The 13,054-nt window shown below is 45.6% G+C and overlaps 1 protein-coding gene across 3 annotated transcripts in view; it reads left to right on the top strand.

Moving 5' to 3' along the window:
- Positions 1 to 13,054, top strand: part of LDLRAD4 (low density lipoprotein receptor class A domain containing 4) — a 284,773-nt gene that overhangs the window by 247,824 nt on the left and 23,895 nt on the right. Inside the window, exon 1 of one of the 3 annotated variants that reach the window (XM_014870879.2) lies at positions 11,253 to 11,334. The exons of 1 other annotated variant lie outside the window; for it this stretch is intronic. Coding sequence is in view for 1 of the 2 variants with exons in the window: in XM_014870878.2 (XP_014726364.1) it covers positions 11,849 to 11,918 (70 nt within the window). In the remaining variant the exon portion in view is untranslated. Of the gene's footprint in view, positions 1 to 11,252; positions 11,335 to 11,736; positions 11,919 to 13,054 lie in introns of those variants that run through there. One more of the 3 variants, XM_014870878.2, reaches the window with a different exon arrangement.

Raw genomic sequence — 13,054 nt, 5'->3', positions numbered from 1 at the left:
GCTTGTTTTTCCTCATAAAAGGGGTTTATTTTGGCCTCAGAAACTTGAGAAAGGGCTTTGATCTGATTATTTAGTTTAGCTATTAACTTGTTTTGTATCCAGAACTTATATATAAGAGATCACCTCTGTATCTACTCCACAGGAGTGAAGAAATTAGGTAACATGTATAAACCGTGCAGAATTTTAAGACAATGGATAAACGCTAACTATTATGTTATTTATTTAGTGCTTTGATAGCCATGTTGCAAAACAAATGAGGAGGTGGGGATGTCTTTTGGAACAGAATATGCTGCAGCGCCCGCCTTGATCTGCATTAGACATCTGCACTGTGAAGTACAAGCGATGCTCAAAGACGCACTGAGAAAACAAACGGGTTACAGAACTGTCGTGTTAGAAATGACAAAATGTGTAGGCAATGGAGAACCTAAAACTGCTTCAGTTTCAGGCAGGATGTTAAAGTATTAACTGAAGAAACAGCGCAATATAGCAGTAAAGATAAAACATGAACATTTTGGAAACTGGGACTCTTCTTTATGTGACAAAAATTCACACTGTGCTAAAAAAAAAGAAAAAAGAGCAATTTTTTTTATTTTTATTTTTATTTTTTTAGCAGAAGAACAGACCCTCAACATTTTGTGATTTAACACTGGGAAGCACAACTCTTACCTCTAATACTGGGAACCACAACTCTTTACTCTAAGAGTTAAACCATCCCCTCTGCCCTCCCCAAAACCTCAAAAGCAAAACAAGAAAAAAAACCAAACCCCAAAGCAAAACAGAAAACCACCTTCCTGAAAATTTTTAAAGGTGTTCAGGTTTAAGTTGGCTTTGGGTAAGACACCTACAATGAACAAAATGTCGTAGTCTGAGCTTTCAGAGCAAGAAATGTGAGAAGAAATAAAGAAAAAATTACCAGAATCTTTTAAAATTCAAAACGTCTAAGCTGTTTCTGCCCAAAAAAGGATAGATTGAAGCTGAGAGCCAGTTTGGGTTGCATGACAGATTCATGCTTCTTATATGCGCAACTTTGGCTTGAGCAATTCCCTTCTTCCTGCCTTAGGTGTGTAAACCAGAATCCAGATGCATTAACAGCAAGGGATTTGGTGTGTCTAAAAAAAATCCAGGATAAACTCTGGAAAGGGTGTGCCTTTTCTAATTCACTTAGCAAAACTGCGCTAATATGATGACATGCAGCTTTCAAGGCAGGAAATACAGCAAGTAAGGAACTGGCAGCAACCTCAGCCTCACCATCCTGAGTGTCACACAGCAATATTTCTGACTTTATCCATGAGCCATCAGTGATCTCTCCTAGGAGACCCTCTTGAGACCTACCACAGCCAGGGGATTGGATCCTGGAGGGCAGAGGTGGCTGGGAAACTCTTGCTGCAGGGTGTAAACTTTATAAGGGAAGCAATTGGAAGTTTGTGCTGCACTTGGTCGAGACTACAGAAAGCAGGAATGTCGTGGGATGTTCAGGGAGTAACTACTGTCCTGCCTGACGGCAGGGGCTGTGTGGCCAGGCCTTTCTCACGTGCCACATGTGTGGTCCTGGTGGTGTGGCGTGCCCAGGGATCGTGCACGGCACAGAGGGTGCACACATGCACACAGGTGTTGGGCGAAGTCTGGCCCGCAGCGCGTGGGGAGGCTGGGATGCCGTGTGCAGGTGGCCAGCACATGCCTCCGGTGTCAGACGCATCCCAGACCCCACGTGCTCGCTGGATATGCGCTGTGCTGGCAGGCTGCACACTCTCACGAGTCATTTGTCTGGGACTTATGAATGGCAAAAAGCCTGGTCTGAGCTGCTATGCAGATCAGGATGCCGGCATCCTGAAATCCCGGACAAATCCCCTTAGCGCTTTTGGTAAATCTGCAGCTGGGATTTAACGTTGTGACAGCACATCCTAAGTGTGGTAAAAATAGCCTGTCTCCCAGCAGTGCAAACCTGACTCGCACCTCACAGTTAATGGGTGAGCAGTCAAGGCAGTTTCTGGAATCATTGCACGAATGCGTGAAGTGGCGCCGGTGGCAGGGGATCACAGAGCAGCGCTGTAAAACGCTTGCCTGGCTCAGGCCGATTCTCTGCAGCTTTGACTTAAAACTCAGCGGATCAGAAGTCTGTCAGAGACCCCTGATCCCAGACTGGAAGGGATGATGGAGAGATCTCTCTCCCCTTTGTTTCTCCAGAAGGCTTTGTCTGCCCTGACTTTGCCTGGAGGTAGTCTGGAAAGTGTGCTGTGTGGGCAGCATCCCCTCCTAGGCTGGGCACAAAGCTTAGCCCTCTCCCTGAAGGCTGCATAAGAACTGGGGTTTATTTGGTTTTAACCCTTTACCTTAATTCTAATGAAAATCCACATTTTATATTAAAAATTAGGGCTGCACCAAATGTAAAGCATCAGTAGTTTTGCTGCCCCAGTGGGGTAATTGGAGAAGTGAGAAGGGAGTGTGTTTTTCCTGCTCTGCATGCACACACAGATCACAATTTCTCTGTGACCCTGAAAACAAGTATCTTACTCTCAGAAAACTTCCTCTCCAACAAGTCAATTCACCTGAAATCCTTGCCCCACCCAAATGGAGTGTAGTGTTATTTCTTTAGTGGGCTGCACAAAAATGCTACCGGTGAGTCAGTACAATGTTGTACAGAGTGGGAATACAGGATGAAGTAGTTTGAAATGCAGCCTCCCATCCAAAAATACCAGCCAACCAACTGTAAGATGCATTAGCTATCATTTCCCAGTGTGTCTTGTAAGATTTCAAGCGAATTTTGGCTTTTAGCTGTCACACACAGGAAAATACCATTGCAGCCCCTCGGGAGCAGCATTTTGCTAATTGGGAAAAGGTATCCATCCACTTACCACTGGGCAGACTTCGAGAATGAATCTTTTTGATTTAGCTGCTCACGTATCATCTTCAAAAGTGGCTTAGCAGCCCAGGTGATATATGGTATTGGTAGTGGACAGTGCGTGAAGGCTAAGATGAGTGAGGCCATGCTCTGTGGAAGTGCTGCATGGGTGCTGCTGTAGCACCAAGAGAGAGAAGGATGGAGATGACAGGCAGGAAGAGCTGAAGGGACTTGCCTTAGCTCACTGACAGGTCTGTGACAGAGTTAAGGAGAGAAACTCAGTCTCATTCTGATCTCGTAGCTAGCAGATGATACATCTCCCTAAGCATCTATGCCATACCTTGTATGCAGTCTTGTATATTCTGTGTGCAGAGTCATTTTTCCTTTCTTGGTACCTGAAGTTCTCTTATGAGACGCTTCAAGTATAATTGTATCCTTCCTGATCCAATATTATGTTAGAGCTACAGGGAAAAAAAGGATGGAGAAGCAATGTGAGAAAACACTCTCAGCCATCACTGAGATCCCAGCTTTGTTCTGAATTCTGTTCAGAAACATCCATCCCTCCGACTGCCTAGGCTCAGTAGCAACACAGTAGAGTGGGACTCTGCTACTCCACATACGAGCTAGCGCTGCATGGCTGCTGGTTTTGTTCCTGGCTCTCAGCTTCTATCCTGAAATCACAGTGTCATTTGAACTGTCTAGAAATACAAAAGTTAGCCTGCCCTTACACAGCAGTTGGTGGTCCCCATGGTAAATGGTCAAGCTGCCTTCCTGTCATGTATAGTGTCTCAGAACTGGCTTGAGTTTATAGACACCATTAATTCTGCTGAAAACGAGAATATTGTCATTGCATTGGGTGGAACTGGTCTCATTTTATGTAAAATAGATGCAGATTTAAGCTTTGTATCAAGTTGCTAGGGTGCTGTCCATCAAGCAATGTTTGGAAATCATTTTTTTAGAAGCTATGCCAGTTTTGACATGCTGCTTTAATATTTTTCTGGCTGCAATAGGGCAAGACATAGAAATCTTATGTTGTCATCACACAAAGCTGCAAAATGGTATTTTTTTTTTGTTCTTTTTTTTTTTCTTGCTTTCTCTCTCTTGCACTCTGTCATATGGAAACCAGATCAAGATTATAAAATTATTGCCCACAAACTGTGATCTTTCTTCTCTTTTGTGGTGAGAACTGACAAGTCAGTGATGGCTTGGTGCTGTTGGTACTAGCTGTTCATGCCGCACTCATTTGTATGTATCGGGAAGTGCCGAACTTGGCGTTCTTCTCAGTTGGCACACAGGCTGGTGAAACGTCAGATTTTTAATTGTGATAAAGTTCACGAAAGAAAAAAATTATGGCAGATGTTTCCTTTTGTCAGAGTGAACTGAATCATTAAAATGTGATATGATGTACTATGAACAAGTCAATGTAAACACCATCCCTGTGAACATGTCAGAAGACTGAAGAACTTAGACCATTCATGGTAATGTTAAAAACCATGTGGTCTGCTGAATGCTGTATTACCAAGCTTTTCTCTTTAAATGCAGAGCATGAATCTTATGAATTTTTATTGCCTTTCTACAAAATGAAAAGATAACGTATTCTGCTGTGGTAAAAATAGCCTGGTAGCTTCTGCAGTGTGGTTGTCGTTTCGCTGGTGGTTTACTCAGAGGTCTGCTTTTCACAAGTAACAGTGAGGTATCCCATTCCCATTGAGTGCTGAGCTTGCTCACTTAATTTCCTCTTTTCTAGAAGATGTATTTTTGGGAAGTCTTACTCCTTTTCCAGTCTGAAGGAAGTGACAGAAACGCTGCTGCTTGCTGAGGAGTGCCTGTGATGATGCGTTGAAACTGGCTCCTGATAAGTGGTTATGGAAAAACTGCAGGAAGCATCTGACAAGTGACATTCTCTGTGGACTTTTTCTCCTATTTCCTCGTCACGTCTCCTGCTTGAGGATTATTGCCCACACACTCACTTAGGCCATTAGTCAGAAAAGAAATGCATTACAAACTTCCTGATACTTCCCCATGACTTGCGTACTTTTTATCTGCAGTTATTCTCGTTCTTGCCGGCCTAAGAAATTTTGACTAGATTCTGATTCTTATTCCCAGTGTTGTCCTTTCTCAAGATTTTGCCTTAAATTATTTTCTTAATGCTTCAGCTGCTGGAATCAAGCATGAAAGAATACCTTAATTTTGACATAAAGGTCCAGGACACTCCGGAAAGATAAGATCTAGGTGGATCACACCAGGATGTTTATGTCACTCTTCTGATTTCTGATTTGAAGGAGCCTGACTTTACTGTTTTGGAATGCTGTGGATTGGGAATAGATTACTCTGTTATATCTTAAAGAGGGTTATAAACTAGAGCAAATCCAAATCATTTTGCCCACCAGAAATCTCAATCCTCACCTCTTCTGGGGGTGCACTGCAAATGAGTTGAATATGTTTTGCAGACACATTTAAATACTTGTACAATGTGATCAATTACATTGATTTATTGGGGAAAATTTGTGGTTTTGTGCATAGACATACACGAATTGTACGCCAGCCATGTCTTTTATTTTAAGTGGGCCTGCAGCAGCCAGAAGTAATGAATTTAGTAATGTGATAATAGTTGTTAATGGCAGAGTCTCTGTAGCTCTTGCACCATGGCAATTTGTGGAAATGCAGTGTGCTTCTTAAAATTGGCATAAGTTTTTACACCTCTCTTGCACCATAGGAGCTTAATCCATCATGAAACCTCGTTAGAAGCTGCACCATTGTATCCTGAGGCAGATGTGAAATCTGTGTGAGTCACGGATCTGCGATCAAGCTGAAGGAAACTGAGTCTGTGGTTCTTAAGAAAGAAGGTGCCCATTTGGGATGCATTTACACAGCTCCTTTTGTATAAATCATTAGTGCTATAAACTATCCATTATTGTTAGGAGAAGAAATTTAACAATGCAAATAAAACAAAATACTGTGGCAGAGCAATTTTATGCTTGATTGTAATGTTTAATGGCATGTTCTCATAAAGAGATTTTTCCCATCCTTCAGACCTATCGTGTCTGTGACTCACTTGATTTCCGATGGTTTGAACATCCCTCATTTTATTCCTAGAGTTGTTTTCTCTAGAGCAATTTCTGTAAATGTGCTGCAGCATGGGGTTATCCAGGGTTAATTTCCCTTATGATTACACGTCCAGACAGCATGTATGTAAATGCTGCAAGACAAATAATAAGAAAACTGCAGGATGAAAGAAAACAAATTCCTTTGTTTTGCATGTAGATCCATTTACCAGTATTGAAGTCTTTCCTTTGCTCACTTTAAAATATTAACACTAGCTTATATTCGCATTGTAGTTCTTTGAAACCATTAGTTTCATGTCATCACTGACCTCAAATTTTGCATTCTGTTGATTCCCTTTGTTCGCCCCCATATCTCTTTGGATACTTTTTCCAGGTTCTCTCTTCATCCTTTACTTTCAGGTGCAAGACAGCACCATCAGTGAGGTAGAGCTTTGTATCTCTAAACTAGCTGATTATATTAATGTCAGAAATAAAATACAGCTCTTCACATTCTACTTGTATTTTTAGTACTGCATTGTAACGCTGGTTATGCTTTCCCTTCTTATCTCTGTTCTGTCTTGCCCTTAGATTTCTTTTTTTTTTTAGACCAGGATTGCTGGGTTTCCTTGTGATCTTCTGCACTGTCCACCTTTTTGAAGTCTTTGCGTACACCTTAGTCAGAAAGTACTAAAATGTTAGATAGTCAGCCTGCAGTCGAGCCTGCAGTCAGCCTGTTGTTTTCTTTTCCTGGCTGCCAGGGAGTTTGCTGGCAATTGAGATTTATGGAGCGAATAATCCACCTGGCAGGAGACTCTCTGTAACTGAAGTATGTTCTTTAGTGGACGAATGAACGTTCTTTGTGTGTCTAAAATACCACTAATAGCTTATTTAGCAACCTATACTTCTACAACAGGGCTTTCAGTTTTGTGTTGGAGGTGGATTTTTGCATATGCCTAATTCTAGCATCCATGCTAATTCTATCCCTCATTTAACTTTAATCCATTCCTGTGGCAGGATAATGCATGATGTGATCTCTCAGCTTTTTAATGTGGTCCTTACTGCATTTCTTCTAGCTCCTGCTTGAACAGAAAAAAAAAATTAATAATGAGGGATGATTCTTTCCTGTACTTGCTGGGAATTTCTTGAAAACCACAGGGAGCTTAGGCAGGGTAGTCATGGTGCAACCAGAGACTCCACAGAATCTAGTACCAGGTACTAATTGCAAGTACTGCTGGGAGAGCTCTGAATAACAACGGAATAAAAAAAACCCAAAATAAATAAACAATATTGTGATCCTTTCTTGTCTTTCTCTTACTTAAATAGCTCATTTTTACACTTAGTTGATTTGAGCACAAAATGTGACAAAAGCTGTGGAATGTGATCAAAATTAAGGATGGAAGGAGGTGCGGTATTATCAGCAGAGCTGATTTTGTTCACTAATTTTGGACAGAACTAAATGGAGGATTGAAGTAGCCAACGACTGAAACACATGGAAGCCACTGTATCACAATATTCACCCTAAGGCTGAATGGTTCTCAGACACCTGGTTACTTCGTCCCCTTGGGGTTGTTCTCCTGGTCTGAATAGTCCAGGTTGATTATCCTCCTCATATTTACAGCTGCCTTTCCCTGCCCAGAGCTTCTCATTCCTCAGGCATCAGCACCAGGAAATTCTGTACCTGTTTTTCAGCAGTTGCAGGGGACTAATCGAAGTTACCAGCAGTGTAATCTCCAGGGTAAACAGGGCCAGGGCATTATGCTCACTGTACCATTTAACCCTGCTGGAAGAGAGGACTGTAAATTGCCTATGTCGAGCCAACATGTGAGGACTAATAGAACTGCAGTGGGGATAATTCATAAGTAGATTTTCTCACTCACCAGTGTAAACAGAGCCAGTGCTAGTCAGGTCTGAAACGGTGATTACTTTTAAATCAGCATGTTTGAATTCAGAGTCCCTGATTGAACCCTCCTTCCAGTACAGGAAAACAAACCATTGCATGCGTGGCCAGCACAGAAGATCATTCAGACTGTGTAACTAACTATGCATATGAAGGACTGCTTGAATTTCCTAATCCTTCCTATTACTGCAGAGTAAAGAACAGCTTAAACAGGGAGTTAATTTAGAGGCCTTAAACACTGTGCTCTTCTCTCCACCAACTTTACTTCTTTTTGGGTTGTGTTGCTAATCTCTCCACAGTGCTCCCATCTGCTTGTTCCTTGCACCTAATTACATTAAACACAACATAATACATCTGGATACATACTGCTGGCAAATCAGTTACTTGGAGTTCAGTGCCTATGAGAAAAGCACTTCTTCTTTCCCTTGGTTGGTGATGTTCCTCTATCTTTTTCTGACAAACTTAAACTCCGGATTTAACCAGAGAGGTGAAAATTTCCCCCAGGTGACGGCAGTTTGAGAGGTCGGGGCATGGGGCATTCAGTGGGTGCATCTGAAGTTACTTGAAGCGTTGAAGTTGCTTGACAGTGCAGGGAGGGGGAAGCATCTCTGCACACACAGTCACTGACCAGGTTCCCCAAGTGAGTGACCCCAAGGGGCTGGCTGCAGGTAGGAGGACACACCCCCTTATTGTCCGGTTTCAAGACTGCAGATTTTCTCTTACTCTTCAAAGTAAGGGCTGGCCAAGAACCTGCCCACGGTCAGTAATGTTGTTAGAGAATCAGAGAAAAAAAGGGAGAAGTAGCAGAAATGCAAAACTCATATTGAGATAGCAGCATCTGTGCAGTTTTGGTCACCAAAGCATGACTGTTTCTTTACACTTGAGATTAACATCTTTACTAACAGTAAAATAAAAAATTCGGGTTGTGTTCTTGTGGGTTCCAGAATGAGTCTTTCATTTTCCCAGTAATGATCTGAGGAGACAGATCAGTGAACATGTCCTTCATAAAATTTTACCTGTTACCAAGTTTAACTAGCCCTTGGTTTTATCATTAATATGCTAGACTTGTAATGGCCTGTGGAGAAGCATTATGACTCTCTGCCAAAACCTGCTTAAGGAGCTTCAACCCTGACGCCAGAGCAGCCGTCCTGCTCAGAGGTCATGGTGGAACCTGCTACTTGGAATTTTAGCAGGAAGCTGGTCCCCCATTCTTGGTGACAGAGAAGCTTATATGGGCTCTCTGGCACAGGGCTTGATTCACATTAAAGTTTGTGATTAATTCTTAATAAATAGGTGATGAGCCAAGTATTGTTCTGAGGACGTTCTTGAGGATGCTTATTAGGTGCACTGCTTATGGATACAGAAGCCTCTACCCATTTTGCAGTCATTGTGCCTGCACTTGTACAATAATAGTTGGTGGGTACTGGGCTAGAGAGGGAGGTAAGTGTGTTAGTTATCAGTCTATGTGCCAAATCCCAGTCTTGCCAAAACAATTATTTTATGTCATGGGTTAATGCTCTTCAGGAAGACACTAAACATCTACAGTTCAATTGTATGAGTAAAGTAAAAGAGAAGCATTAATACCAATATATTAACTTAGTTTGTTTTCTGCTTTCTTTGTAGTCTTTAAACTGCACTCATCTGAAACCAACTTTTCATTTTAAACACGAGGTTGGGGAATGATGTATGTAGGTCAGTCTTTGGCTCAGAAACTTTGTCTTACAAAGTCCTTGAAAACAAAGAGTTTGCAACAGGGAGATAATTGGCCTCGGCAGCATCTCTGTACACACTGAGCGGGTATGCCATGTTTAGAAGTCTGGTCTATTGAATTAATTGTTTTCAAAGTAGTTTAAGGACAATCACATTGTGATTTTGAAGGTGCTCCACATCGGCTATCTGTACTGAATTACTTCTCTCTGCTGGTAACAATGCTATGCTTGGTTAATACTCCACTTGCACAAAAACATTCCATTGACATGTAATTTAAATTCATTCTGCTCTTCTAGGAACTCTCAAAGGATATTTATTTACAGCCCACAATCACTGTCCCCCAGCTTGACTGTTGTGTTTGGATTGAGGCCTTAGACCTTGCAGTATCAAGCTAAACGTCAACAGCAGTTTAATAAATCCAGACAGTGGGGATAGCCTGTAACCAGGAGAGGGGCCCTGCTGTGTGCTGTGGATATATATAGCAGGATATGTCTCCCTAATATTTTTAACCCCCTGGCTCTTCATAGCGCTAGCTTGATAGGTGACTGCAAGCAGGGCCACTTCTCTCAGCCTCTTTTCCCCTCCTGGCTTTTGCTCTTTGACTTTGAGTTAGGGCATCTTTTTATTTGAAGCTGGTCCATGGGATTTAAAACCATGAAAGGCATGGGCAGCAGTGGGTTTGCCTCCATGGTGAGTGCCAGAGTGTCCTGTGCAGTGTGTGGGGGAGAGCAGTGCTGGTGTGAGCTGAGCTGAGCCAGCCACAGCCCGCTGGGGAGGGGCATGGAGCCTCACCAGTGCTGGAGCCCATCTCCTCTGCTTTCAGGAGCTCCAAAGCTCTGGCCAAGCATGGACCAGCGGGTGAACTTGCTTTTCTTATTCAGTGCTTTGGGGATGCCACCATAATCCAAAGAAGTAACTAGGAACGAGAGGAGTCTTGGCCCCGATGGTGAAGCCAGTAGAGGAGGAACATCTTGGGAGTTGAGGGACACGGTGCTAATGGTATTCCTAACATGGCAGAGACACTGTGGGGCTGTGCTGCTCCCATGTACAGTGGCAGCAGGGATAGCCCTGAGTCTCTGCTGCTGGCCTCCATTGTGGTTCTCTGGCTGGGAATACAGGTGGGGGCCGGGATGAGGAACCCATCTGGCAGTGTTCATCAGTCAGAAAGGCTGGCTCAGTGGCAGGGCTGGGGCAGGCATAGGGGTTCAGGGGGGCCAGAGGGGTTGAGGGATAGGCACAGGGGTTCTGGGGTAGGCAGAGGAGTTTAGGGGCAGGCACAGGGGCTCATGGACAGCAGAGGGGTTCACTGGCAGGCACAGGGCTTCAGGGGAAGGCAGGCACTGCTGGAGCTGGGAGTTCTGCCAAAGAAACACATATGCGGCTGGAGCCCGGTGTTCTTCTTTTCCCTCCTTTAATTTTTTTGGTTTTTTTAGCTTGAGGTTACAGGCATTGTTTCTTCTGATGGTTAGGGTTTTACAGTACAGCTCCAGGATGCGACTCCCTAATATTTCAAGCGCACACACACGACTGCCTGCGAAGCTGTGGATAAGGAACCCTCGGCCGAGCAGCTGGGAGGATCCCGGGGTCACTCTCGCTGTCCGTGTGCCGCTGGGGGCGAGATGCGGTCGCCGGTGCCCTTTGAAGCGCCCAGGGCCGGGAGCGCGTCCGGCCCCGCGCGGTCCCGTCCCGGCGGGCGGGGCGGGGCGGGGCGGGGCGCGGGCACGTGCGCGGGGGCGGCGCGGGCGCGGCGCAGGCGCGGGCGGGCCGGGGCAGGCGGCGGAGCCGGGGCGCCCCGAGCGCGCCGCGCCGGGCCGGGCTTAAAGAGCGGCGGCGGCGCGGGTCAGGTACGGACCTTCCTGCATCCCTCCTTCCCTCCCTGTCCGCGCTCCGCGCCTCCCCGCGGGGCTCGCCCAGCAGCGGGGCAGCGCCTTTCCGTTCTTTTTGTTCTCGCCGGTCGACTGTTTTTCAGTTTTTTTTTTTCTTTTTGTTGTTGTTGTGGTTTGGGTTTTTTGATTTTTTTTTTTTTTTTTTCCTAAATTAAGTTGGTTTCGCCCCGGGCGCGGAGCCCGGCGGGACCCTGGTGTCCGTGCGTGCGCGCACACGCGCGGCCGGGGCACGGCGGGGCGGGAGCGGCCGGTGCCGGTGCTGGTGCCGGTGCTGGTGCCGGCCGTGCCCGCCCGCTCCGGCTGCGAGGCGGCAGCCGCGCTCCCGGCGCCGGGAGAGGCGCGGGCGGGAGGCTCCCTGGCAGCCTCCCTGACCGTGTCCCCTCGCTGGATGGAGCCCGGGGCTGCCGGGGATGCGGTGCCCGCCGCGGGGGCTGGCGGAGCGGCTTGAGCCCCCCGCCCGGCGGAGGCGAGCATGTCCAGTGAGCGGCTTAACAAGACAGCGGTGAAGGATGCGCGGTTAAAAGACCTGTTGTTGGAAAGAGGTACCGGAGTGTCCGCAGGGGCAGGGACCGCGGGGTGCGGGCCGGGCACCGCACAGCCCGGCCCGCCCGGGAGCGCTCGCCGGCGGAGCTGCGGGGTCTGTGTGCGGGGAAGGCTCGGGGTGACGGTCCGCTGTGCTTGCTGGTTATTAGGGTTGTAAATTACGTCTCTTTTTACGAGCTCTTCCGAGAAGATGGTTTGATTCGACGTGTAGTTAGTTGCCTATTCCGTGTTGGGCGTTTACTCTGAAACGTTGTGTTTGGTTTTAAGGTGTTTTTTCCCCCGGAGAATTTTTATTAGAAATGTTGTTTCTTGCGTGTAAAGAAATGGATATATGCGAGTGTGATAGGCTCGGGGCAGTAAAACCAAAGCATTTCTCTTCCTGGAGCTTTGCCCGGTTTCTTTCCCAATAAATTTATAGGAAAAGCGGCCAGGAGGAGATGCCTGTCTGGAAGGCAGTGGCCCTTCACGCCTGGCAGGTGTTGGGCAGGGGACGTGGTGGAGGCCGGGGTGACCCAGTGCCTGTCAGCAGCCGCTAGGAACTATTTAAATAGCCTTGATCAGTGCCAGCAAATATAGACTGCTGCTGCAGTCTGCCTTTGCTTTTTACTGCTAATAACCTAATGAGCCGCAGGAATGTCACTCGGGAGGAAGAGATTTAAGAATATCTTTCCTTTCTCCGTGCTGTCCATTAAGGAAATCCTCTCGAACATCAGTAAGGTGTTTTGTTGCACTGGGTGTGGGAAATCCCATATGCTCACAGCTGTGTGCTGTGGTCTTTATTTTTTTTTATTGTGTAGCCATGTTTTACTTAAACATTTTCAGATTATTCCCTCCCATGGAAGTGCTCACAGACCAAGTCACTCATCTCTAAGGGAGAGGTATTGTCCTTTGCCACTGAAATGTAGGGGTCTCGATAAATTTAGAAGACTCTGCCCTTGGCAGATGGAGAAGTAACATGTCATTCTAGTGATCTGTGCATTCTAGGAAAGCCTAAATCAACATTGCTTGTTTTGCATGTTGCCCTTTAGCAACAGTCTCTCAATTTCCAGTCTAAAGTGTGGCATGTACCCAAAAAAAGTTTGGCTAAAGAAACCCTTTAGTATTTCAGTAGCCACAGAATGTGAATTGCAGAAGT

Source organism: Sturnus vulgaris, chromosome 1 (genome assembly GCF_052056855.1).
Source record: "Sturnus vulgaris isolate bStuVul1 chromosome 1, bStuVul1.hap1, whole genome shotgun sequence".
Classification (NCBI taxonomy): Eukaryota; Metazoa; Chordata; class Aves; order Passeriformes; family Sturnidae; genus Sturnus; species Sturnus vulgaris.
Note: the sequence above shows the minus strand (reverse complement) of the source record. Positions and strands in the feature narration are given on the sequence as shown.